The sequence below is a fragment of the Scophthalmus maximus genome, chromosome 15 (genome assembly GCF_022379125.1).
Source record: "Scophthalmus maximus strain ysfricsl-2021 chromosome 15, ASM2237912v1, whole genome shotgun sequence".
Taxonomy (NCBI): Eukaryota; Metazoa; Chordata; class Actinopteri; order Pleuronectiformes; family Scophthalmidae; genus Scophthalmus; species Scophthalmus maximus.
Window position 1 is genome coordinate 8,561,175 of NC_061529.1, and position 27,966 is coordinate 8,589,140.

General features: G+C 41.4%; 1 protein-coding gene across 1 annotated transcript; it reads right to left on the minus strand.

Moving 5' to 3' along the window:
* Nucleotides 1-4,863: 4,863 nt before the first annotated feature.
* Nucleotides 4,864-27,966, minus strand: LOC118286773 (uncharacterized protein C14orf132). The gene is made up of 2 exons (XM_035611452.2): nucleotides 27,560-27,966; nucleotides 4,864-7,317 (listed from the first exon to the last, which is right to left on the minus strand). The coding sequence occupies exons 1-2, from the start codon at nucleotides 27,731-27,733 to the stop codon at nucleotides 7,081-7,083; spliced, it is 411 nt and encodes a 136-aa protein (XP_035467345.1). The 5' UTR covers nucleotides 27,734-27,966; the 3' UTR covers nucleotides 4,864-7,080.

Genomic DNA, 27,966 nt, shown 5'->3' on the forward strand with positions numbered 1-27,966 from the left:
TACTACATATACTATATATATTCTTTCTCCATCAATAGATGCATTTAAAGCACTTACAATATGAATAAAGACTAGAATTTGGTTTATCAACTCAACATTGAGTTCCTTTGGTGCTTTTTTTTGCACTTTTTTGCTCAATTTGAGTCAGATTTCTTGAATCTTTGTATTTTTCCAGTAAAGTTGATCAAAGTTCTACAGTAAACATTTAGTAATGCATGTAATGTATATCCTGATTATCTTAAACATCTTGGGGGGGAAATAGATACAGAGCCCTCTACTGGACAGAATATAAAATGTCATGTGGCTTGGAAATACAGTAAAAGTGAGGTGACAGCCAGCCCTCATCTTTTCAAAACACTCAAGCATATTAGAACATTAATGTAAGTATATTTCACAACCCACAAATTGTGTCAATGTAACAATCAATATTTATTTAATGATCATAGTATGATTTCTGTCTTTCAGGAACCCCTTGCATTTTTCTTAAATTTTGTTGACATTGTCACACAAGGATTCATTTATGGATGTGGGATACTTATGCAATAATATGTCCTGTACATCACCTAAATGCTGCAGCAAATAAATGAGGTGTTTACTTCAGTTAATTTATGGAATCTACTAGATACCCTGTGATCCCCTTGGGGATCAAAAAGTCTTATCTCTAAATAAAACATTCATTCCTTTTTTTGTGGGTTATTTTTGTAAGATTTATCTCAAACTGCCATTAACTAAGATTAACAATTTGAAGTTGAAATTTGAAAGTATAAAGTTGCAGAAAAGGAAAATAAAGTCAGAGAACCTCAAAATTCAAGTAAAGTATTTGAGTAAATATTCCTCCACTAATGGTATTTTCTAGTAAAAAGGCCAATTTATCATAACAAGCACCTTCATTACCTCAAGTACCTTTTGCTGATAATATGTTTTCTTGAGTACTATTCTGACACATTTTGCTTTAATAAAAAAACATATTTGAGTACCAGCAAAGCCTTTAATTCACAGAGAATGCGTCATAAATCCTAAATAACATGGTAGATATAAAACTACCACAAACAAAAAAAGGAGAGATCAGCATTGATTGGTTTCTGGTCTGAGGGAACACCTGTCCAACACTCATTGCAGCACAGATAAATGAACAGAGGCTCCCAATATCAATCATCATCCTTCTCCCCCCCATTCTCTTGCATTTCTGCTCTTCTCAATCATCCTGTCCTCTTCTGTCAGCGAGTACATCCGTCCATCTGTCTCCTCACTTCCGTTCAATAGAGCGTCCATTAGACCCCGGAGTGGCTTCCACTTCAATTTTGGCCGGCAACCGTACAAGTGCAAGCCAACCGTGTCTGCCAATGGGCGCGTCCGGCGAACGGAGTGATGCATGTCAGTCTCCATGGTGACAGGCTGCCTGTTCTGCATGCTGATATCCAGTGTAGTGCCAAAGCTGTGGCAGAGGGCTGCTGAGAGATGGACCTTTTATTTCCAGGACTCCTATTTTTAGAGACTTACATTTAATACATTTAATGCCACACTTTAATGGTTGACCAGGTTACTGCTTGTAGATTGATAATCGCTTATAGATATCTGCTTTACAATTAGTGACTGAAGAAGTTCCTTTATCGCTTGAGGGTCTCAACAGCATAAGCTGTGCGGGTGTTGTGTGTTGATTTTTTTAAAAGCCACTCTAGTGGCGTGGCCTAAGGGTCGGCAATGTTCCTCCGTCAGTGAGATGGTCGACCACTTTAGTTAGTGAAATATCTCAATAGCTATGGGATGGATTGGCATGACAGATATTCCTGTTTCCCAGAAAAAATAAATCCAAGTGAGTTCAGTGCGCGTTGAAGGGCAGGGATAGGGAGAGCACACCTCCCTATCCTTCCTTGAGCTTTTTGAGGCAGGGAGAGCAGATACTGGTACAGATACAGTGGTGGTGCACTGACTATGACTTGTCATAATTTTGTTGATCCTCTGACTTGACATGCCATGATGTTGACAGGTTTTCACTGAAATGCTCTGCTCTGGATTTAAAAAAAAAACCAGACAAAGCACCCAGTGCCTCACAGAGGAAGTAGAACTATAGACTTTTCGTGTATTGCATTGTAAACACTGTAAATTATTTGTGGATCTGCTCCCTGTCATCTTGCTTTATAAAAATGAAGGTCGTACTTAAAAAAAAAAGAGAAAGTAATAACAGTAATAAGCTTAATAAGTTGGACGTTTAGATGAGGGCACAGGTGGGCAGGAAAGCATTCATCTTGTGCAAAGGGCAGCTTCCTCGTAAATTTTTTCTTTCTAAGGATGTTTTATATGTGAGATGACAGGCAGCGCCAGATACTTTGTCTGTCCTCCTGCCTCACTGAAGAGAGAGAGAGCGCCAACCACTCAGCAGCGATACTAAATCACAAGAAAGGGGCTCCTGCCTTTTGGGTGACGAGTGATGCTGAGCTCCCATCATGGAGTAACGGTAATGAAGCATTCTCACTGAGGCTGCTGCAGCATCAAGGGGTGGTAGAGCCCCCAAATTGCATTAAAGACTCTCTGCACAATATTTACCATCCCATGGGACTGGAGGTAGAAAGGAAAGCTTGATGCAGAAATCAGAAAGAGAGCCTACGATGATGGCTGTTTTGATGGGACATAAATGACAAATTGAATCTCGCTATAGATTCATATCGTCAGTCCACCAGTCAATCTTTTGTGGGATTGTTAATGCTATCCCATCACAAATGCTCCTTCTCATGGGGTCATCATCTTGCTTAATCATTCTGATTAGTCAGAGCTGTAGGTGCTGCTCTGAGCGTTCCTCATCACGGGATGTACAGTAAGCATATTATGCATGTAGGATTGACAGGCATCTGTAATGAGCGGCATCATTAGAGGCCGAGGGGTGTGTGCGTGGGTGAGGAAGGAACGATGGAAAGAAGAAAAGCCCCCCCCCAAAAGAAACAAATAAGATCAAGGTCCATGCAATGGCTGGCACAAGCCAAAGGTGCTGTCCAAATCCATTACAGCCTGCTGTTGCCATGGTAGCAGCCCACTTAAAATCCTTTACTCACCAACCTTTCTTCCCTCTTAGATGTTATCATGAGATAATAACACTGTGCCTTCTGGTGAAATCTCTGTTATATGACAGCTCACATGTAGTCATGGGACCAGACAATAAAACGCCCGCCTGCTTGTGTGCTAGGTTAAGTTACCTTTAAAAAAAACTGTGTTTAACAAGCAAGAGTTTAACAATCATGCCATGGGGGTGGGAAGGCAGTCTGTTGATGAGAACAAGCCCTCGTTCTTCTTTGAAAGTGGCCGCAAGCAGGAAGCAGCGTGTTCAAAAAGGCAAATGATCGATTCCGCTAAGAACCAAATCTCATGAATCACAAAAAACGAATGGACATCAACCTGCATCAGACTAATGTGTCTCCTGGCAACTGATGACATCCCTTTAACGACGGAAGGAAAAATTCTGCTGTACATTCGGTTTCTAATGCATCTGCTGCAAAAGTTAAAAAATAGAATTCAAGGGCCAGAACAGACCAGTGTTGGGAAGTTTCATGTTGCTCAGTATACCTGAGTCTGCTGAGACACGTGTACACTGTAACAGATATCCCCCGGCCTGCTCCTCTGCGAGCAGCTTCCTTAGAAAAAAAGAAAAATGCAATGTTACAGGCACAGCTACGTGACTCATTGTACAGATGATAATGTACAGCCTTTTGCTATGGCACAGAAAATAAGAATAGTCACATACTGTACATTTCACTGTGTCTCTGGAGTGACAGTTTGATAAGATGTGTCTAAGCTGCTTGGCATATATTAGATTACCCTGCACCTCATCACCAAGCTGTCACTCATGATTGGACATTGGTTGAGTATGACATCCTGTGGACGTCAGAGCCTTTCTTTCTCTTTCTGTCTTTCCTTCCTTCTTTCTCTCTCACACTGATTAGTCTTGTCCTTAACATTATCTATTATTCACAAGGAAAGCTATCGCATCATCGTATACAGAACATATAGATGACGCCACTGTGGACTTCTTGTCCCATCACCTGAAAGACTAATAATTACCATACATTAGCACAGATAAGCGCAAGCAAGGTCAATGGTTATCAATTTCATCTTGCTCTTTCAATGGGATTTTATCAGAATCCTTTGCGTCTCTCGAAGTCGTAGACTGTTGCTAGACCCCGGGGGCTTTTATTTTTTGTACACAGTTGGGCCGCTTGATTGGATACAGAGGAAGCACAACAAGCAGCAAAGGCAATGTGAAGGTTGTTCCAAGATCATGTGCAGCTTCACTTCCTTCCCCATCTCCTCTGCTGAGGGGGATCAGAAAGGCCCGTGGCGAATTTGTAGGGAGATGTTAATCCGCATGCTATCAAACCGAGCTGCCTTTTCACTTGGGAGAGGGATGAGTTATTCTGTACGGTGGCGTACAGGTTGAGCAGTGCAGTTTCATGGAATGTGATCTCTGAATGTTTTTGACATCACTTCTCCCGGGGGCGACAGGGACTTGCGTCTGGTCATTCCGGATATATTTGTTGTAAAAGCACTGGTGAATTTAGAGGATCTCAGTAAAGGTGTAAAATTAAAGTAGTCATCGTTTTAACATTGTGAGCCAACATTTCTTTTTTCTTTAGAAACATTTAGACACATTAGCAGCCCAAAAATGTGTTAAAATACCGTGTCAAAATGACAGATGGCACCATCTGAGCTCAGCATCCATCTCACCTGACGGCTTAGCAGCGACTGGTGATGTCTGCCAGTGGGTCGGCTTCACCAGGAGCATTGCCAGGTGACTCAGGAGCTGAAACACGTTCTCGCACGTGAGCCACGAGTGTTTCCACTGCAATATCATTCACTTGACACTGTCAGTCATGATGAACTGGTTCAGTTGACATGAATAACTCTTTTATCAACAGAGAAAGAGAAGGTGCATTGATACAGAAATGTTGATAGAAGCATGTTTTTACAAAAGGAGCATTGTGTATGTGGTGCACGGCAGGTCTAAATATTTCAACATCAACCATTTATTAAAAATATCAGGCTTGAAAAGTCCTGCTTTGAACATTGCATACTAACACTCATAATGACAAGATTAGTGTGTGTCTGAAGTTCTCCTTGCATGATACACTTGATACAGTAAGCTGGTATTGTTGCAGTGTATGAACATTTGAACAGATATGGCATCTACAAAACAGGGCTGTATCCTTTAATCTAAAGCACATTGACATTGTCTTCGATATCGCAGGAGAAATAGAAGTCATTGAAAAAAGGACTCTGTCATGGATTTCTCTCTGTCTCAGCATCTATTTATTATAATAAGAATAATAATAAATTTCATTTATAGAGCACTTTGCTAAAATTGCTAAACATTGCTAAAAGCAATCTCAAAGTGCTACATGTATATGTCAGTTGTTTAGACATGTACAGATTGAGAGAGAAGAAAACCAGTTGACAGATAAAACAATTTGCTGACTCTGAAAGCACATTTGGAAAAAAACAAACGCACTGTTTTTATCCACATTTTCTTCGTAGCCTGTTGTCATAAAAGGGGGGAAATGACTGTCAGCAAAGCACAGATGCCTCTTGGCAGACTTTAAGTCCATCTCTATCAGCCCCAATAGTTGCATTTTTTAATATTTATTTTTTTAAAGCTGTAATTGCACGTGTGGCTGCATTTATGTTTGAGACTGAAAGTAAGTTCCCAATTAGGGTGAGGATTAGTTGCCATGGAGACAGCTGCCTCCAGATTCCACGGTAACACAAGGCTAATTTACTGAACAGCAGCTTGATATGAAACCAAATTTCGTTTTTGAAATGAGGCAACGCTTCCCACTCACATTGGTACACATTTATCACAGAGTTCACCAGAAACCTGGTCAGTGTTACATAAGTTCTGGAGACACACTCTTACCATTTTCCCCCCCATCAGCTCTAACACAGCTGTAATATCGGGAACTTTTATCTTCTATTGCTGACAGTAATTTTTTAAGGAAAAAGAATAATTTTAATGGCTGTACTTACTGGAAAAAAAAAGCCAACACAACCACAAAGTAATCAGGTGAATAAGTAAAGATCTTGTGCTTCTAAGTCTATTTTGATAACATCTGTAGATCATATCTAAACATAACTGAACAGACCATGACAATACAATTAGATTTTCTAATAATCCCTGGTGGATATCACTGTAGGTATTTGACAATAAGACCATTCATTTGAAAAGGGCTGACTTGGTTTTACGCAGGATCGGATTATTGTGTAAAGCTGAGTTAGCATTGCACAAAACATTTCATTTGGATTTGAAGTGTGTACCAAAGGGAGTTCGATGACAGCCCGTGTCCTGTACTCCATGTCCTGTCAGTAAAATTGTTTAGAAACATACTATATACACTAATGATCAGTGTCCATACTATGTTTCATCCACAAAAGAGTCCTTAAATGAGCTCTAACCTCCAGGCCCTTACAGCTGCCTGGCTTGAAAACAATCCCAGCACTTTTCTAAATGTTTTAACATTCACCATCTCTGTTCAGCCGCATAATTAAACAGCACTGCACTAGCAACTATCCGGGGAATGTTTAAGATGGCCCGGATCAACCCGAATCTTAAGCCCCATTTATTTTCCATTCTTCACTCTGCAGTACAAGAACGGCTGTTTTCTGAGACATGGAAACAAACTTAACTGAAAAAAAAATAAAAAAAATAAAGTTAATTTGATTCTTGGTTGAGAGCGCAGGTCTCTTGTTTCTGTTTTTAACTAAGGAGCTATCACACACACAAAAGCTTCGTCTCAAACTTCCGTCTGTTGACGGCAAATGCCGCCAAGTCCCAGTCTTTCCCTCTGATGAAGAAATATAGTAGTCTATATGTCATTGTCAAGAATGACGCCTTCCACACCCTCAGAGCCCCAAACTGATGCAAAAAAGCCAAGAGAGAGAGAGAGAAAGAAATAAAGAGAGAGGGAGAGAGACAAAGAGACAGAGAGAGAGAGAGAGAGAGTGTGTATGTGTATTTGCAGAGCAAGGCCTCACTCAGGGGTCAAGAGGTCCTGAAAAAGACAGGATGTGTACATTTGTCTTTGTGAGCGTTAATGTTCATCAGAAAGTGCAGGCGTAGACAATGCCCACCACCACTATATTCCCAATAGTGGCGACGATTGCGATCCAGAGCCAGATGGCGTCGCTGGACATGGACTGCGACTCATCCTGCTGACCGTGTACCGAGGCGGCCGAAGCAGCAGCGTGGACGCTGGCCGAGGAGTTGAAGAGCGAGTGCTCGCCGCTGTAGTCGTCGTTGGGCGAGGAGTCCATGAAGGCTCCCGTCATCACTGGGATCTGCGAGGGGAAGGGCGAAAAGAATGAGGAGGATAGATACATAGAAATGAAGGTTGAATAGGTTATAGGCCACCTGAAGGGGAACGTATGAGGGGAGAAGAGGGCGTTCATGTGAGGGTTTGGTTTTTCATTTCACTGGCTAATAGAGTCAAAGCTACTTGGTTTTAAAAAGCTGTATTTCTGATAGTTGGTCCAGATATTTTAGTCAGCATACATAGTCTGTCGACTGGTATTTTTTCCCTCCTATTATATTTATGCCACTCCCTACCCCCTTTCCCACATTTCTTGCAGTGTGGGACAATGTGAAGCTGTTGAAACAACATTTATTTTGGGAAATAAAATGGTGAAACTTCATTTCAAGGGTGTATAATTCACATAAAGTTTGCTGGAAAACATGCAACTCTTTCAATCTTATAAGCTGCTGAGGAATGCCTTTGGAAAAACCGCTCAACCTGAACAAAACTTGGAGAAAATATATTTCGACAGGTGAATAAAGTAAGTGCAAGTGAGACTCTCCTGCGGCATCTTAGGGAGGGATCTTTGATTTAGGACATGAGTATTCTTAAAATCTGACTGTTTGACAATTGAACAGACATTTATGGTGCCCAGATTATGACCCCCGTTAAAATTAGGAATTTAGTTACTTTTCATCTTGTGCCACAGTGAGATTAACATCTGGGTTTGATGAATTGCCGGGAAGTTAAGTACACTCATGTATGTTCCCCTATTGTAAGGTCTTTGGTGATCTCTTAACTTCATTCAGTGCCATGCCTGACTAAGATATCTGCTCATCATCAGCATGTTATGGTCATGCTAGTATTTAGTAAGTATTGAGCATGGCTGTAGACTCTCTCTCTTCAAGCGAAAGTTCTTTTCAATGACTTAGCATTTTTTTGACAGTGTTATTTTGGTAAAAAAGGAATAATAATTTTAACTGCATAACAAGCCAACCACCTTAATAGTTCCGGTGAAGTGAGTCAATCAAAGTATTGTGTTTACTGACAATCATGGCATGCTGAATGTGTTCCTGTTGGTCATGCATTAGCAACTCTTGAGTGCTATATTAAAAGAAATGAGAGGTGACTGCATCACGAGATCTTTAGTTAATGGTTACAAGAATTCCTACACAGACATGCAGGGTCCCACTCTGTCTCACACACTGCTGAGTGTGTGTGTGTGTGTGTGTGTGTGTGTGTGTGAGAGAGAGAGAGAGAGAGAGAGAGAGAGAGAGAGAGAGAGAGATAGGCTTTTCATGTGTGTATTTAGGAAGTAGTGCTTGATTAACATGGAATGAATATTTCAGATGTGGCAAGTGAAAATGATTTATTGCTTGGGACAATAAGAGCCCTGCGAAGGTTAGCCATTAGAGCAGAAGCAACTAAATACTTCCGCGTGTGTGTGTGTGTGTGTGTCCATAGAGGGGTATATGATTGAGAAATGCACGAGAGACCCGTACGACGCTTTGACTGGAAAACAGACTCTGCCCAAGACAGCTGAAAAACAATGCTAAAAATACCTCAGAGGGATGTTGAGCGCTCCCATACACTGGAATTCTCTCTTGCTTGCTCATTTGCTCACCTTCGCTCCCTCTAACAATCCCAGTCACTCACCCTCTCTCTCTCTCCCTCTCTCTCTCATGTACTCACAGGCTAATGCAAAGAGATGTTCATACACACACACACACACATGCACGAACACACACACACACACACGTTAGGTCTTCCCCCACACAGGGGAAAACACTGTTTAGAAAGCATTCTGCTGCTCTTCGCTCATTGGCCCCTGGTGGTGAATAATGTCATGACACATCCTGTGTCCTGCATGCCGTTCACATGAGCATGATGGAGGCAGACAGGCATGCATAAAGTCCACCAACCTGGGTCTCCCTGCCCCCCACTCACTCACTCACTCACTATAACTGCTGATTCCTCCTGCTATAGCATGTCATATGTTTGTTTTTTCGTCCATTTCAACATTTCTTTTTTTTCTGTTAGGAGCATATTAGAAAGTTATATGGACATTATACGTCGTTTTTAGGCTACCAGAAATCAGCATCAAACAAAAAGTCAGTCTTCACGGGATATAAACACCTAAAGATGCACACACATTGATCTGAGTGAGGATCTCTGGCCCGAAAAATCAGATTTTTCATTTAAATGTTGTCTTAAAATGTTATTTTGTTGTTTACCTGACAGAACTCCCTTCTCATCGTTTAAAATCACACCGCTACAATGATGCAAGATGCTGTAGTAAGAGTTGCATCTTCTGAAATCTAACGTTTTTGTCGCTACACGATAACTGACGCTTCCGACCCGGTCTGCATTCTTTAGCTTCATGATTTATTGATAAGTAACTCAATGTCCAAAGGAGTTAGATGTTTGCTTAAATGGGTAACTGTATCATATACAAAGAAGCAGATACTTGGAGTGTGTGGGGGGGAAAAAATTCCAGTAGTAAACCTCAATCTAAATATTTGATTGCCCAGGATTACTGCTTTTGGCAGAGACGGTGTGCATATGTATTTACGCGTAAGATGTAAGTGTTTCAATTACATGTCAGTATCATCATTTTCCCTGGGATTCCCCTCTATCCACCCCCCTCGTGCTCCCTCAATTCCCTTGTGGCTCATACATGTGAGTACGGCGGAGCAAGCGGCTGAGCACTAATGCGACCGCGGGAAATGGAGACCTCAAGAAAGAGCGTCCCCAAGCATCTGAGCACTTATGTATGAGGGTTACGAAGGTCATCCCCTAAGTAATACTGCCAGTAAACTCGTACTTGTTGCCGTACATGGATGAGGGAGTTAAGCAACAAAGTCGTACGCATGGACTTCATCTAAAAATGGAGTCACTGGGTCCGGACAATGAAGCGGATGCGGAAGTGCCCGACGCCTGTATTCACCATTTTGTAAATTATGGTCCAATTTAGAGTAAAATAGACCATGAAGCACAGTAGACATTGGAGCCAAGTGGCAACCCACCATTGTGGCCAGCCTATGGCACACCTGTGCAATAATCATGCTGTCTAATCAGCATCTTGATATCTTGCCACAAGTGTGAGGTGGATGGATTATCTCGGCAAAGGAGAAGTGCTCACTAACACAGATTTAGACAGATTTGTGAACAACGTTTCAGAGAAATAAGCCTTTTGTGTACATAGAGAAAGTCTTAGATCTTTGAGTTCAGTACGTGAAAAATGGTTGGCAAAAACAAAAGTGTTGCGTTTATAATTCTGTTCAGCGTATTTCAGTCCTCTGAGCTGCACACTACTCAGGTGGTAGAAATCTGTATGCTAGATATCACTTACTTATTATGTAAATTAAAAATGTAGCTGACCATTTAAAGCTATATTTAAATATTCAACCAAACAATATCCTACATGGATTGTTTTAGCACACACGACTGAAGTTTGGATTTAATCTCCTAAATAAAGAGGGAAATGTACAACAGGAACAACTGAAAAACAACTTCCCTCTGTAACCAACACCAGAGGAATCTCCGGAGTCGCACAATTCAAACCTTCTTGGCTGTGAGCGATGGCGATACCCATGAAACGCGTCCCAATCTCAGGCAGACGATACAGAGACGATTCCTTTCACTGTACGACTCCACCTGCTCTGCTCGCGCAGCTTTGATTTATTCGTCCCAGCTGCTGTGCCATCCTACACAGATGATCACAGTAATTGTGAAATAGAATGGACTGTAATTGCCTCCTGTGGGACGTGGCCACCACTAAGTGCTCAGTGAAATGGCTTTGGAACAAACAAGCAAAACCCAAATAAATGTCTTTGTAGACAGGACAAGCCAAAAACATATACCTAACCACAAAAGCACTCGAGCACGGCTGCTGAGAGAAAATCAGACGGAGCAGGTTGGTTTTCTGCTCCCAGGCACAATGTGAGGTCCGTTTCAAGTCGAAGTCGATACCTGTGTCCTAGTGGGAAAGCAAAGTCTGAGGGGCACGGAGGCAGACAGGCACAGAGGCAGATCCCTGCAGTGTAAAGGATGGACTTCGTGCTTGACATCGCACGCACGATCGATGTAAACGCACAGCTGTTGATTCTCCCAACTGTCACAACCATGTCTGCTCTGTTGACTACTGAACTGCCTGGAGAGGGGTTACTTTCATAATGCATTTGGAGGCTTCACTTTGGCTCCCACAGACGTCATCCTCAGTTGATTTGAGCAACTTTTTGCTTCAGGGTTTATTTTGGCTTCATTGTGAACAAACCCTTTCACTAAAAGTAGAAACAAGGAGCTCCCCGGCATTGGTACATTGGAAAGAAAAGCTTTTCTAAATGCTCTCTGGACTCCTATGAGGATTTCATGGTATTATGAGTTGGGAAACCAAACTGTGGCTCATGCAACACATCCAATTGGATTACGCCTTTTTTATTCCTTAATACTTTTGCTGAAAAACCCCCACCGACTCCTGAGAAATAAACCACATTTGGATCACTCTTGTCTGTGAATCGTCTGCGAGCCATGGAAATATTTCATAATGCACTTCACGCTCTACAATGAATGGGCCTGGTTCACAGCGGACATGTTTGACCTGTCATAGCAGGGAGAGCACAGATGTTTCGTGATAACAGTTGTGATCGCTCTGTTCTATTCAAATGTCCCAGTGAGCCACGACGGCGAGACAGTGAGTCAGCGCGCACGGTGCCAGGACCCTGAAAACAAAGCGGCCGCAGTAAAATGGAATACAGCCATCATTTAATTCCGGCCTGTGTCAAAGTGTCAGGAGAAGATTGGGTCCAAACAGTGCTTTTGTCAGAAAGCCGAACGTGGCGGATCGTCCCGGCGGCAGCCACTGAAACGCACACATATGTTGCACAGATGTGACTTGATGTCCATCGGCCTCTCGCTGCATCGATGCTCGATCACCAACCCCGCTGCCCCGCCAGGTGGACTGACACATCAAAACCAACGTGCAGTGCCCATTTCATCCACACTGACCCATGTAATGCCTCACATGATTTTTAGCAGAGTAATCTACACTCTTTTTCTTTCAGTTGTGGAAATTATATGGGGAAGTATATAGAGTATACATCTTAAGGCTAACTTATGCTGCGTCTACTTACAAAAAGAGGTCAGTTTCAAACAGTGTTACCGTCACTGCCCACATACTTCCATACATCCTTTACATTGCCATGGTTGTTAAGAGAAAAAGTCCACTATAAGGCATATCATAAAAAAGGAGGCAAAAGCGGCCACTTTGAAAACAGCGGTGGTGGTGATGTTTGTTGTTTGTTAACAAAAGACTTTTGTCTCTGTTTTAAGAATTTCTCCATTGTTGAAATTTCTTTTACTGGTCCTGTGGTCGATTCGCTCAAGCTGTTGGCTACACTGCCCCCCGACATTTCTGGTGGTACCTCTCGAGTGTCCTTCGAGTTTGGGTTGTTATTCCAATTTTTGGGGGGAAAAGTCAGACTTTCAAGCTGTAAAAAGTTAGATCACCCTGAAATTTCCCAGAAGGACAATAAAACCTGACATCCTTTTTAAATTTATGTATTTTATTTAATTTCTTTTGACAGGGGGTGTTATCTATAGCCTACAGTACATTGAACTCATGACACAACAGATCGGGGAAATAAAATTGGATTGAAAGTATTGAAAAAACTCTCTGATATGTGGTGGCCAGCAGGAAAAAAAAGGTAGCTCCTATTCAATAGCAGCGACTTAGTGAGAACAATAGATTTGGCCTGCACCGTACTATATTGTAGCGTATTGACCTAGACGTGCCTTAAATCTCCAGGGCGATTATACAGAGGTTTTAAGGAGGCTTGTTCACCCGCACAGCAGTGGTGTGACCTGTGGACTCGGGCCTGATTCCTGCTGGTCACATTTACAGCCGAGCTCTCATTGATTTTCCTCATCTCAGCAGCCAAGCAGCATGTTTTAATAAATCTTGTAGCTCAATTGAAGAAGTGTAGCCCGAGTTATCCGCGCTTGACACCCAGGTCAATCTGTCAGCTCAATTGAAAGTCTACAGCTCCAGAGAGAGTTCATTATAATTCGCTGATATCATGAACGGTGTGTGATAGATTGTTGTACATCTTCTACACCCGTGGCAGTACAAAAATAAAATGAAGAATAAAGGCTTGAAAAAAAACAAACAATTTCCTGAAAACATGAGAAGTAAGGCGAATAATGCATGTTCACATCTGTGAGTGTGACTCAGATAATATGTGCTGCTCCTGTAACGATATACGCTGCAGTTGCGTGATGACTTTAAATATGTGATGAAACTCATTTCATCAGCTATGAAACATTCAAACCCACCACAAAGGGATTTCTTATTACTGCCAGATGAGAAGCGAGATGCAATGTCAGATGATCAAATGGACAAGAATTTTAACAGATAAGGAAAAAGTGAAAGAAGGACAAACACAGACTCTCTCTCTCTTCTCTCAGTTTCTCTGTGTGTGTGTGTGTGTGTGTGTGTGTGTGTTATACACTGGGGCAAACTCTAAATGTTCTTTTGTCCTAGTGTCTTATTTCTGATACGTGTAGGTTTGAGTCTTCGGATCTTCGGTCTTTGACTCGCCAAGCTGTAGAGTCTCTGTTCACTGGGGACCAAAGAAAGAAGTGAGCAACTAAACATGACAACTGCCATGTTTAGGATGAGGATGACGATGAGGAATAAGTGGTGTTGGGAAGTTAAAAGACTTATATATCTTAAAGAGAAGTCAGGTTTTGTTTTTTTTATCTATCAGAAAAATTGATTTAAATTCATTCCCCAAAACAAGGAATTAAGAAACTCAAATCACAGATTATGGAAGAGTTGTTCAAAACTCTTCCAGTATATTTGGCTACACATGAACTTGATGAACCATTCCTGTCTTCGTATCAATATACTTTTTCAAAATGTACAGAAAAAGGCTTTTTCACCAAAGCCAAGGGTTGGTTTATTATTCATACGAGCAGATATTTTAAATATGCATGAACTGGATTATGTGTAGCATGTGTTTTGTGGCGCAGTTTACACCAAAGAACACGTCATGCTATAGCGACGGATAATTCTTGCTGTGCAATGTTGCACACATTTGCCGAGCTTCCTCATGTATTTTACATTTTGAGCAATTTTCACTTCAAACACACCCAGTGGAGTCGCATGTCACCTCTTCAGTGGTGGCGGCTGGTTACAGTAGATGATGATGATGGGCACCCTGGTCGAAAAGATTTTTGAACGAGCTCCCCCATTGTTCCAAAATGCGCAAAAACAGTCACATAAATTCACATGGCAAGATCGCCAACGTATTGCTAGGTCAACATATGGGGACAAACAACAATTCACTCTCATATTCACACCTATGGTCTAGTTAGAGTCTCCAATTAACCTATCCCCAATATGTATGTTTTTAAACTGTGGGAGGAAGCCAGAGTATCCGGAGAGTACCCCGCGCATACGGGGGGGGGGGGGGGGGGGGGGGGTACATGCATACGCCACACAACAAGGCCCAGGTTGGTTGAAACTCAGATTGCTAACCACTACACCACCATGCAGCCCCTGATTTGAACAGTCCAATAGAATCCAGTTGACATGGTTGAGGTGGCAGAGAGTTCCAGAGTAGATGTGCAGAGCAGCTGAAGGCTCTGGAACCCACAGTGGGTTTTTTTTTTGTTTTTTTTCTCTTAGTTAAGTCAAACTTGTATTTTCTGTAAGTTACAGCTCATGAAAAGTGTCAGCTCTTTGACCTGCCTCCAGCTGAACAGTGAACAAATTTTTAAAAAAGCTGGCTGAGTGAAAAACCATGGAAGGCAAAGCAAACAGGCAGCCAATGTCACAAACCAGTAACTGGAAAAAAATCAACGAACTTGGTCGTTGGGCAGTTGAGGTTGATTATCGCCTCACCTCGAGTTAAAAAAAAGTTTTTGTCAAGCGCCAGTTTGGAGGCAGAATCATCAAAGTGAAGAGGGGAGAGCTGCACACTAATCATATCATATGCAATTCTCTATGGTTTAGATCACACAGAATTGAAAATATAAAATATTGCATCAGGGGTAAGACTGTGGTTCCCCCCTCCCTTTTTTCAGACTTTTCAAAGGAAATTCTCATGGCTCAACATAATTTTGAATCTTCTGCTGCAAAAGAATCCAGCGTCCTTTCTCTTTCCCTGGTTATACGCAGTAGCATTTGTTTCTGGAAATATCGAGGGGCGCGTTTGTATAAAGTCAACATGAAGTTAAAATACAAATACAGTTTCTAATCATGTAACTTAATTTCATGTTTTGACATCACACCTAATTAAGGAGGTAGGGAGCTTTTCACAAGTGATGGGGGAAAAACTCTCCCAGTGCAAAAAGTGTTACTGGTGTCAGCCACCCCACGACTTCTTCCATGTCTGCTCATTCACTGTGCAATACAGAGACATTTTCAGGCAAAAGAGATGGAATCCCTTAATTGAATCTCAAACTCATGTAAGACTCGGTTCAAGTTGAGGGGCAGTGGGAGTGTGGCCCTGCATGCGCCTGCTCTTAATACCACAAAGCAAGCAGAAAGACCCCAGTACAGTTTGATCTCCGTGCAAAGCAGACGGCAATAAAATGAGAACATATTTCTGTCTCCGGGCCACTCTCGCCACGTGATTCACAGTCCCGCTCTGTCCTGCTCGTGTGCGTACATCCATTCAACATTTCTAAATAATCATTAGTTGAGATAATGCTTGTGACAAATCACTTTTTTGTGATGTAACTTTTCACATTTTTATGGCGCTTATTGTGAATCACTTGTTACTTTGACCAGCATCTGGTAATAAACCTTTTTCAACCCCAATCTATGTCATTTGCAGAATAGAAATAGAAATAGAAAGCGAGTTCCAGAGCAGAGAGAGATGCTTCCTGCTTGGTGGGACTAATCCGGTCACAGCTCAAAAAGCAAAGTGTGCATACATGTATATATACAGATACAGATGCTTCAACTGAGGCTTCTCTCTGATATGCAATTCCTTTAGTTGAGTATTAGTAAAGGCTTGGAAGGTTTCTCGTTGCATTGAACTGTATCAATGTCAACACAATGTTAGCTCGAGAGCTAGGGAACAAAAACAACTAAACATTGCAGCCTACCTTGACTTCCACCTACTCAAATTCACCTAATATCTGCAGGCTCAGAGGAGATCTGTGCTCCCCTTCATGTCCGTCAAACCCCTGCGGGTCATAGTCCCGGATGCCAGACTCTCACTCTGCCGTCTCTTTTGGCTCTCTCTCTGCTCTGACCGTCATCGCTGCTCTCAAATCTTTTCCCTCCCGGGCTCCCAGGGGCTGCAATATTCACTCCTTATCTCACGAGATGCTGAAAAGTCATCCGCAGAGGTATAACATATCACACACACCCTCTCCTTTCCCAAATCATATCTTCTCACTGTAACTGCTCTCAAATTCCCTTTTAGCTTTTCATTCATTGATGTAATCACGAGGCACTGGTCACAGTAGAGGCCCGACGGTTGACTCATGCATGTTGTATATATGATTGTTAGTCCGGAATTAACTGTAAATCACTTTGTGTAACAGCATTCGCTACCAGCTCATTCTCCTTTTCTGGATAATTTGTATTCACATATCTATGCTGCTCTCGTTAGCGTCCTGTCTCATTAGCCGTGGAAAACAGAAATTAAAGTGATATGTATTCCTTGCTTTCCATTATATATTTACACTGACAGCATTTGACAGATTCTCTTGTCCACAGCAACTTAAACTGCTGTGTCCTAATGTAAGATAACTCTACCGGTAAATGTGACTGAGAGGTAGGAGGCGTTATTCATAAATACTTGCACACACACACACACACACACACACACACCAGGCAATCTTGTCACATTAACAGGCCTGTGAGGAAAATGCAGGCTAGGCCTCAGTCTCACTAATTTCTACAGATGTGCTCCATATATGTAAAGATGCACACAAGACTGCAGGCACACATTCATTTGATGCAGCTCTGCTTGGTTCATATGAAACTGTTTATTAGTGATACAGTTTGACAACTTATGATAAGTGATTCAAGGCTATAAGAACTTTCTAATAGAATTCTTAAAAGGAGAGGAGGGGAATTATTTCTCACCTCCCTTTCTACTGTGATATATCACCAGAATAATTGTACTGTTGGGCAACTCACAGTTAATTCTGCAGCTCTATGGTGCGACCACTATTGCTGTCAAATACAAATTAAGCATTATATATTTAGATTCCTTCAAGGCGCCAGCCCTACATTGTTTGTATTTTGACTCTATTTCTACATAGTAAACCGCATTCAAATTCATATTTCTCTCTCTTGTGTAATAGCCTGCCTGCTGCTGTCACAAACTGTCAATCTCATGGAGAAACATGATTAATAACTCTATATATAGCTATATCACCCTCCCATACTAATTCCAAGCAGGTTTCAAGAACATATTCTTTCCAAATGGGAAAGAGACAAAATTAAACAATACTTGAAATGTGAATACAAAACAAATTATTTAAAATTTCTATTTAATGCACAGAGGAACAATGGCAACAGCTCAAGGAAGATCTTGGAAAACAAAAAAAGCAAGACATAAATATTTTAAAACATTTTTGTCTTTTAGAAAAAAATTTGCAGTCTGAAGCCTGTCAGTGCAAATAACATATTTTCCTGTAAGAACACAATGAAAACTACAGTGGTTTCTTTTCTACTATAAACACAGTAAAGTAGGGGTTTGATACAGTCTCAAACTAACTTGTGTACCTTGACCTGTTTGGTTTGGTTCATTGGGGCTGGTGAGACAGGCGTCACTCAATCTCCTGGTGCGGACTAAACAACCGGACCAAGATAATCTGGGAGGGTGAGTCAAGCTCCGAGTTTACTCCGGTGGCATTTATGTGGTGTGAAACCAAAGCTGGCCAACAAAAGGATTTTTTTTGATAGTATGAAGGTGGAACTAGGATGGAACTGCACACACCATACATATACACATAAGGCCAGTGAGGCAGGGTATGACAGGTTGTGGCAGTTTTTCAATTGGATTTTTTCTGTACGTGTCGCCAAAACGGTTTAATTAGTGAGTTACACGATGTCATAAACACCTCCTAGTTTGTTTTTCAATGTGAACAAGAAGTGGATCAGAACTAAGAGAAAATTTATATATAAATCGCTATAAAACAAAACTAGTAGGTAGTATTAAATAGTAACATAACACTGGCCACTCATATTCATATAAGTTGCTATGATGTTAAACTTTTTCAGTCTGAATGTTGTTACTTTGACTTTACCATACGTTAATATGGCGTATTTTGTGCAATTCAAAGGGAAGACAAAGACCTTGAGCATATATATTGTGTTGTGTGCATTATTTCAACATACTGTAGTAGATGTAAATACCTATCGCAAATGTTCACGTCTTTGAACGCCAATGGATTCTCTGCAGTGTGCAAACTGCCAACAGCACAACAACACAAGTGCTGTAAAATCAAATTAGTGTGTCGCTGCCCATACAATACTCCTGTACAGTATACACCGCTGCAGGTTGGCATCAGCATTTATGAATGGTCTCGGTATGCATTTTTTCCCCTGTGGGAGGAAGGGGAGGTGGGGTTGGGGTGGGGTGGGTGGGGATGTTATGAATTTGTCATGCGTGTGCCATGTTGGCCTAGTTACAGTACAGTGTTTTCAGATGCAGTGACAGGTCAGGAGTGCTCCCTCACTCTGCATGTCCTCTGTCTTTAATTAATGACTCTCACAGTATGCTTTTTGTGTCTGTGCATTTGTGTTACTGTGTATGTCCAGTATGAGGAACCAAGTAAAATCAAGTTTGTTTAGTTGTTAATGGCTAATGTGACAATACAAGTACACTACAACCACTTCTTTTGTTTTTGAATTATTTCACTACAAAGAAATATTGCTAATACCTAACTCACAATTGAATACACAAACACACACTTGCACTTTAAGGAGCTTATTGTTTTGAGGTCTCATTCCATAAATCACTGCTATAAACTATTTTGTGTTTCTCACTCTGCTATGTTTACATCACAAACTGGGCATATAAGGGAATGGGATTTTTCCCTTATGTACATGTCTGGAATTAATAAATGCTAATAAGTAACTGCAGGAATAAACAATATCATTCCTTCTATACTATACAACACATGGTTGGGAAAATATTAATTCTTTACAGCCTCAACCCTGTATGGGCTGTGTAATGCTTACAGAGAAGCTGTAAGCCCAAATGGGTTTGTGACTTACATGCTGCAATCTAGATTGTTATGTTACACAAAAAGTTGCAACATGGAGAAACTCAAAACTCATTTTGGCTTTTTTTTGATGCGACAAAATGCCTCAAATCCTGTTGAAAATGTGTTGTTTGCTGCTCCTCAGTTATAGCTCATGGGTTGGACAGTAAAAACATAAGAGCAACAAATAGAGACCATACTGTAGAGCCATATGCACTACTGAGATTTGGTGCACGCATGGGGCAGAATCTTTGATAAAAACAAAATTGGGGGTATCTAAGCACATCACAGCATCAGAAAAGAACAGCTCTGAGCTTTAGCTGTGAATTGATTCACAACCCCTTGTAAAGGTCATAAAAAATTCATAATCTTAAGAAAAATCTAAGTTAGTGTACTTCTCCACCACTCATGCATACCAGCGGCTTTTCCAAATGATTTCCATATGTAATACAACCGACTGTAAGTGCCTGATTCATCATGTGGGCATTAAAGTTGCATGAATCCAAAATGAGAAGGTCACAGTCAGCTTTGCTTCATATGAAACATCGTAAGAAAAGCAGAGCATTAACCGAGGCTCGGATGGTGCTGTCTGACAAAAATAGCTGCCACAAAGCTCATGATGTGAAATGTCAGGGAGCAACTGGCAGACAATATCAACAACACATTGTAGTTGGTTAAGCAAAGAGGATGGATGTGATTTACCTTTTCTGAAGTGCGTCAGCAAGGAAATTGAAAGTATTCCATCTGTAGCCTAAAGTGATCTGATGGCATATGACAAAAAACTGAGCAATGAAATTGAAATACACTAACTGATACATCCAGGATAATAAGATGCTGTACTGATCATGAGATTATTCTCGAGCTGTGGTGACGAACCTTAAATGCTGACCCAGACTCCTATCTAACGAAAGATTTTCTTTTCTTAGGGCAACTTTATTTCTTAGTCGGTGAAGGTACATTATGTGTGATGACCTCAGGGTCATCGCAAAATTGAACAAGAGGTGAGTGAAGGGGAAAAAAACTGTGTTGGTATACAATACAATTTGCTTCAGGGCAGCTTTCTTTGAACAAGCCCAAGGTCAGACTCAAAGAGTAAGGCCCAGTGAAACAGAGCAAATCAAAAGCCGATTTTCTGCTGTGTGTATTATTATAGAGGCGTTGTTTCGGGGAGCTGAGGTTTTAAAGAGGTGAAAACTGACATGACTTGTCAGGACAACTGCACCAGAAATGCTGATGTTCAAAAGTGGAACACAATTTAAAAAAAAAATATGTCTGGTAAATTTTTGTTCAAACCAAAAGGAAATAATTCTTTCTTCACTATTTCTGTTTGTGCTCACAGGGATAATTCACTGAAATTACACCCGGGGATGAAAACAAGTTAATTGGCATTTCCTGGCAAACTGGAAAAGCTGTGGTGGAGACTCACTACATAAAACACTTATACAGTTTTATTTCTTTATGTTCAGCATGCTAATGATTTCAAAAATGCATAATGATCCCAATAAATCACAGCAGCCGTGGTGATGTTTAACTACAATCATAATTCATCTCTGCCTCCTCTTGATAGTGTGTAATCAGCTGCTGCCATTCAGCATTTTGCCCAGGCTTCACCAAAGCAAAGCAGCCGCCCACTGTTTTGCAACTTTTCACAATTTCAACCTGTGTTTCCTTTTCATCACAGCCACTGCTCACGAGCGGAATTTACATCTGCATTTCATGTGTTCCTTAATGGCAAAAACGTCAGGGTGGAGCCTTTTTTTTTATGATGAACTGGCAGAAGCAATATTCATCAAAGTTCCCCCCCCAAATCATGGCTCCATTTCATTCTGAAACATATCAATACAAAGGATGTCGCTGCTTCGAAAATTATCTTAGGATGGTCGGAGAATAGATTATTTATGTATAGATACATAATTCACGCCTGTGGAATATCCCAGTCACAGTTATATAGGAAGCATCGTGCAGTTCGGGGGTTTGGTCTATCAGGGAAGGATGTTATTACTTCATACTGGGCTGTCACAGTCCATTAACTCTCCCTTTCATTCTCCCCAGGACTTCTTTCCATATGCAATCACTCATTTCAGGTGCAAAACACCTGGGAGATGTTTGTGTTTACAGCACAAACATGTAACATAAGCTGGCTTATGTTACTGGGAAATTATAGAAACGTGGCAGCTGAGTCACATTATCTCTTTCACCAATGAGGCTTAGCCCACATGCAGATACACCGATAACAGTGTCATCAAAATGAGTCGTTTTTGGAAAGTATGGGCTTTTTCTGCATCTCCTTCACTTGACCACACTGACATGGATGTGACTGAGCTTCTAACTTGTGGTCAGGATCATGTTACAACAGCTGGAATCACAGCCGTTGATTCTAACTTCAGTATGTGGTGATGTCATAACATCAGGATTAGTAGCAGTAGGCCGGAAATGGCCTTGGAAGTGACCGCTGGTTGTGTGCCCAATGGGCCGCGTTTCAGTTACTGTCTAATACTTGTTCCTTTGTGCACTTTTGGCTGCATTAAAATACTGTCCATGTGAGCACATAGAGCCGGAGAGAAGCGAAAGCACTAAAACAGAAATTAATAAAACAAAATGATGTGACTTTCTTTTCTAATTATCACATTATCTAGTGACGTTTAGTGACTTTTTTGAGATTTGAGATTCTCCATTGAAAGTAGTTGTTTAGGGCAGTTCCACAGTTTTCAACGACATCCTTAATTACTCACGCTGTTCATACAAGCTTCAGCCATATGTTAGGTTTTTACCTGGTCGTGCTTTAATTAGTCCGTGGATTGGTTATGGGGAGGCGGAGCTGGAGTCAGAGCGAACCTCTGAGTCTGAAGTAGAGCACATAGTGTTTGTTCCGAATGCTCCTGCCTACTGTGTATCACTACATGAGGTACATCCATCCATCACGTGAGAGTAAACTATGAAGTGGCCCTGCTGTGAAGAGCCTGACCTCTACTTCAACCCAGCAGTAAAAAAAAATCATCTACAAATGGAGATGTGTCAAGCAGGGTTACATCTCCATTACTGTAGGGCTTTCCTCGTTCACTTCTTTTTAATCTCGCCAACTACCCCTTCGCAACTCGTGAAATCATCATCATATTGTACACACTGACACACAGAAAAATGATTCACTGTGGTTTGATTGTTAACATTATTCTGTCATTTTGGGTTTTTTTTGCATTTTGAAAGAACGAGGCTCCATGTGCAGGTAAAACAAAGTATGAAAAGCACTGAAATGAAAAGGCTTCAAATCCTTCAATAGCTCTTCTCGGAGAGCTGCTATAAATAGCAATAACACCTATGAGACAGATTCACAAGCTCCTCATCTCTTTAAAGCATTGATTTCCCCCCCCCCTCCTGTGCACACACCGTCCTGCTAATTGATTTGTGTTGATTGTTATTCGTTCAATCTTTTACAGCCCTGCATGGTCGTCATAAAAAGACGGAGGAAGAAGAGTATCGGAGCTGTTGCAACTTTTCACTATCTCAAGACTACAGCTTTCATATAAAAACCATTTGCCCGAAAAAGGCAGACAAAAGACCAGAGGGGAAATTAACTCTGTGAGATGAAAAGGCTGCTGTGGCATTATTACACTCTTCAAATAAGCCTGCACTATGAGTTGTTTTTGTTTTTTAAGGGACAGTCTGGGTGTGAAGAATGCACAGCGAGATAACATGATTATGTAATTGAATTTTTATGCAATTGAGAACAAATATGGTCTTGATATAGGCCGTGTGGGGGCTGCTATTTTGAAAACTGTTTAATGGGAAAATAATCTCATGTGTGAATTATTCAACTCTCATTTTCATATCTCGCTTCATGTTGTGGGGTAGTGTTGCACACACAAGTCTACTCTCTGTTTTCAGCCAGCCTTTGCTCTGATCTTATGTTTGTATTCCACTAAATTTTGGTCCGGTTGTTTTATTTTGATCTTTAAAATCTAAGAAGTTGTAATTATTCAGCGCATTACAAAACAAATGCCACTTGTATCTTGCATTGGAGTGTGTGGACCTGAGTGCATTTAAAGAATTCAATTAAACACAACTATTAACTTAAGACCATCTGATTGTATTGACTTTCTGGCACTGACTTTATTGTCCCATCATTTGGCAACAAAGTAAACCCAATTGTATGTGCCAGTCCCGCCTGCTCCACCTGTGGTCTTGCAGCTGCAGGTAAATAAAGATGGCTCTGTTTGCATCAAGGCTGTCAACCTCTCCCTCCATCCTCATCCGCTCCCTCTCGTCTGTTCGTTCTAGCATGAGAGGTGATGGACAGCCCTGTCAGGTGGAATGATTCAGAGCCACAACCTCACTGAATGAGAAGACAAAACGTCTTAAGTGACAATATGGAAAAAGACGCGTCTCATTTTTTTGAGGCGACCTGCCAGACATGAAAGGAATGGTACGGAATTAAACACAGAGAGCTGTGTTCAATTTCATCCTGTGCCTTTATTCTCTAACATGGGATCGAATGATGCCTATGGTCAAATTTATAAGGTGTGTGCATGCATAAACATGTGTCCATGTAAAAAACAAGCAAAAGGCCACGGCCAGTGGGTCATTATGAACTGGATAGACAGCCTAAAGGGTTTCGCCGCCCCCTGTGTGGCAGACCTGTCAGCGGAAGCATGTCTGAGATTGGCAGCATGCCTAGGATGGCTATGGAGCCTGTCTACAACACGTCCAACTTGACCTTAACGTCATTTAACAACCGGGGTACCCATTGGCTTTTTCTTATGCCTTTAACATCTGCCATTTTAGTAATTTTGTCATAAAATTACACAATACAGATGGGGTGGCTCTTACACAACCAATATGGGAGTGCAATTTTTAAATAAATCTTGATATCCATATCTAGAGAGCTGAGGGAGCTGTCTAAAACAACATTTTAGATTCAGGGTATTTGGAAAGATGAAGTATAAAATCGCCTCATTGCTTGCAGCTTAGTATTCAGAAGGGTCACAGTGGTTGTCAACTATTAATCCATGTTTGTAAGGCTGGAGGATGCCACCACTTTCAGCCTAATGACGTATGCCCTTTCAAACCAGTGAGGCGTCGTTGGCACATTGCATTGTTCTGCAGAAAGCTATTTAGCATATTTCTGTGATATCGTACAAGACCATTTCAACAGAAGAAGATGCAACAAAACAATGGCTGATTATCTTACGAGTCTGGACTGGTATTCTGTTCAGTGGTACACACGTAATCCGTGTATTTGTCCTGCAGGATGTATTTTTGCTAAATGAAAGCTTAGTTTCTTCAGGAAATCAAATTCCAATTTATCTTTGATTATTTATTTATATGAGTTTAATGTGTTTCCTTCAAAAACACTGCAGCAACAATGACTGGTGCATCCTCCAAACTATTCATTCTTTATCCTCCCCTTTATCTGGGGAGAGAATCAGTAACCAGCTCCTGTGAGTTGGAGTTGTTTAAAAACTTTCTCTGTCTGTATAGGAGAGAACAGTTGTGGCAGCATCCGTCATCTTTCACAGACAAATTGATGGCGAAGGTCCAATGATTTGCAGGCGGCAGGGCTACACTGAGATGGATGGGCAAAAAATAAACCATTGTGAACTCAGTCTTCAAAACCCCAGGGACATTTGCCCGACTTCATTGACAGTCACCATTACAGAGTGACTCAGGACATTGGAACTAATTTCGCCTCCGTTAAATTGGCCATCACCTCTCTGAAGGGGCTGCATTCTTGTGGAGAAGGCCGGGATGCTGGAAAAAAGGTGGGCTGGAGGAGCAGGATTGAATAAGTACAAGGTGATGGGCTTATATGGGGAAATGGAAGCAACCCAGAGCCTTATTTAACACAAGTTTGAGTCCTTGCACTAAATACTGTAGTTGCTCCACAAAAAAAATCACATTATTCCGCTGCCAGCTATTGGCTTCAGTTTGTTACTAGTAGCAACTGCTATGCGGGCGCAGTAGCATGGCAGTTACGGTTTCAAGCTACACTGTGTAATATTTAGAAGAACTTATTCACAGAAATTGAATACATTGTCCATAACTATTTGTTCATATGTATAACCACCTGCAATAAAGAACAGATGTTTTTTCGTCAACTTTGAATGAGTTAAATATAGTTACATTAGGTGGACCCGACCTCCGTGTAAGTCGCCATGTTTGCTGCGTCGTGTTGAATACAGTTGCACATTCACTATGAATTTTCAGCACTGCCAGAAACCGGAAAATCGAATCAGCAGTACGCCACCATAAAGTGTCCCTGTTGGTTGCTCAGTCGGGTGCGATTTCTAATTTTACCACCAGATGTTGCCAGAAAATTACAAAAAGTACACACTGGGGCTTTCACTAACAGTGTAACATCCACGATTTCAGATTAAAAACCAAGTCATTCATCTACTCTTCAATTATTTTTTATTCTACCTGATTTGTGATAGTTTATTTCTGTATTTATTAATACATATATTTATCCTAACAAACCAATCAATGAATTACTTCTGCTCAAAGTGTTACATGCATGTTTACGAGATGACTTACAGTGTTGTAGTTTCCTTTAGGGACTTGATGTTGTTTTGCATTGGTTCCACTTGAGTGCCACAGTAACTCATTTCACAGTCTGCAATTTTGTGAATTTGGTTTCCTTGTTACTGCACTAAGTTATTTTCACAGTGTCTGTGGTCTAACTATTGTTGAATTTTTTTTGTCCAGTTTCACTTATTGCTTCCAATTATTGTTGGGTTTTTTTAAATAATTGGAAGCATGTTTAGTTTGCTGCATAGCTGTGCATTTAAACACACAGTGAGGGCAGAATAAACTTTCTACATATGCACCTATTGTAAGTCCACACTGCTCCAGCTTAGTGGTTCAACACTGTAGTATGGAACCACTGTGAACACGAGCGAGTCCCCACAGCAGCTCTGATAGGCTGCGAGTACTTTGCCTCCTGTGCACTGCTACACGACCAAAGTTTTTAGTAACACAAGATATCATTACATCCTTGATGACATTGTAGTTTTCCTTTTCTTTTTACACAAAGAGATGGAAAAATGCTGACTGATTTGAGGTGAGGTTTCGTGCTCTCTGTTATTGATCCATCTCTCTTTAATACCAGGATTGAACAAAACAATGTATTCTCAGATGGTTCCATGCTCCAGTGCCTTTCTATTTAGGGGTCCTTGATTTAAAAAAAGATTTGGGAGCATTTGCCTCACAGTTTGGCTAACAGAACAGCCACTGGCAGCAAAGATGATGCTATGATCCCTTTTTACAGCAGTTGCGCACAAAACGTCAAAGCAGATGGCACCAGACACACCATATAGGCGGCCAGACAGTGGGAGAGGGGACGGCACAATGAGGGCTCCAAATGAAAATAAACCACGTGTCTGCTGCAAAGCAGATGCACAATAACACATGTCCTCCACGGAGCCACAATCAAGTGAGTGCGACATGTTCACAATGGGAACCACCGCAACCGAATATTTGCATAAGGGGCATAAAGGTACTGGTCCAATAATATTGATAAACAATAATAAGCAATGGTATGAAATGCAAATTTTGCACTGAAGTGTTGAGTTTAAATCATGTTTTTGTTAATCTCAGTCCTCGCTCTGTATAGTCTGACAAAGGATCACACAGAAGTACAGTATGTCCATATTGACCCCATGATCTACGAAAAGACTAATAAACTTTGAAAGGACATCTCCATCATGACTACTCACTAAAGCACCACTACAATAACATCACCAGCAATGTGGGCTACAGTACCACAAACCCAGTTGGACTGGTTTCAGCAACATATTGCGAAACATGCGTTATTGGGTTTTTTTTTCAGCTGGAGGGGGGGGGGGGGGGGGGGGGGATATGACGCTGTTTTTTTAATTTGTTTTTTTTTATGATGGGTAGTGTTCTGTCGTAGTTACGATCTTTGATTGTCAAAGCGCCAAAAGAACTTGTTGACCGGCCGCGCCCATTAACAAACAATGGTCCAAACGAAGGTAAATAGGTGAAAGTCGAAAAAGTTCAGCGAGCATCTGTGAGGAAACTGGAGGGACGTGACTCACCTGCGCGGCCATGAATGACAGATCCATCGCTGTTGCTCCGTGCGACGCGATCAGCGAAGGATGCAAACGAGCGTGTTCTCTCCTCCTGGTCCCCGACACAGCATCTGCGTCAGGCGACTGCTCTGGGGGTTTTATAGTTCGTATTTTTTGGAATTTTATTTTTCTACTCCGCATCCACCGGCTACATGCAAGTTGACGGACTTCACGTGGGGAGCATGTCGAAGGATGGAGAAACCAAAGGAGGCGGAGGAGGAGGAGAAGAAGAAGAAGAAGATGAAGAAGACGGACCAGACGGAGGAAAGGAAGAGGGATGCAGAAAAGGAAGGAACAGAAGCGGAGCCGACGGAGGCATGAAGAGATGTGGATGCGAGACGGAGTGAGAGAGAGAGAGAGAGAGAGAGAGAGAT

Excerpts from the sequence above, each read along its gene's own strand:
- LOC118286773 (XM_035611452.2), bottom strand. The coding sequence starts at position 27,733 with ATGCGGAGTAGAAAAATAAAATTCCAAAAAATACGAACTATAAAACCC. Across the intron at positions 7,318-27,559 it reads TGTCATTCATGGCCGCGCAG|ATCCCAGTGATGACGGGAGC; the intron begins GTGAGTCACGTC and ends TTCCCCTCGCAG.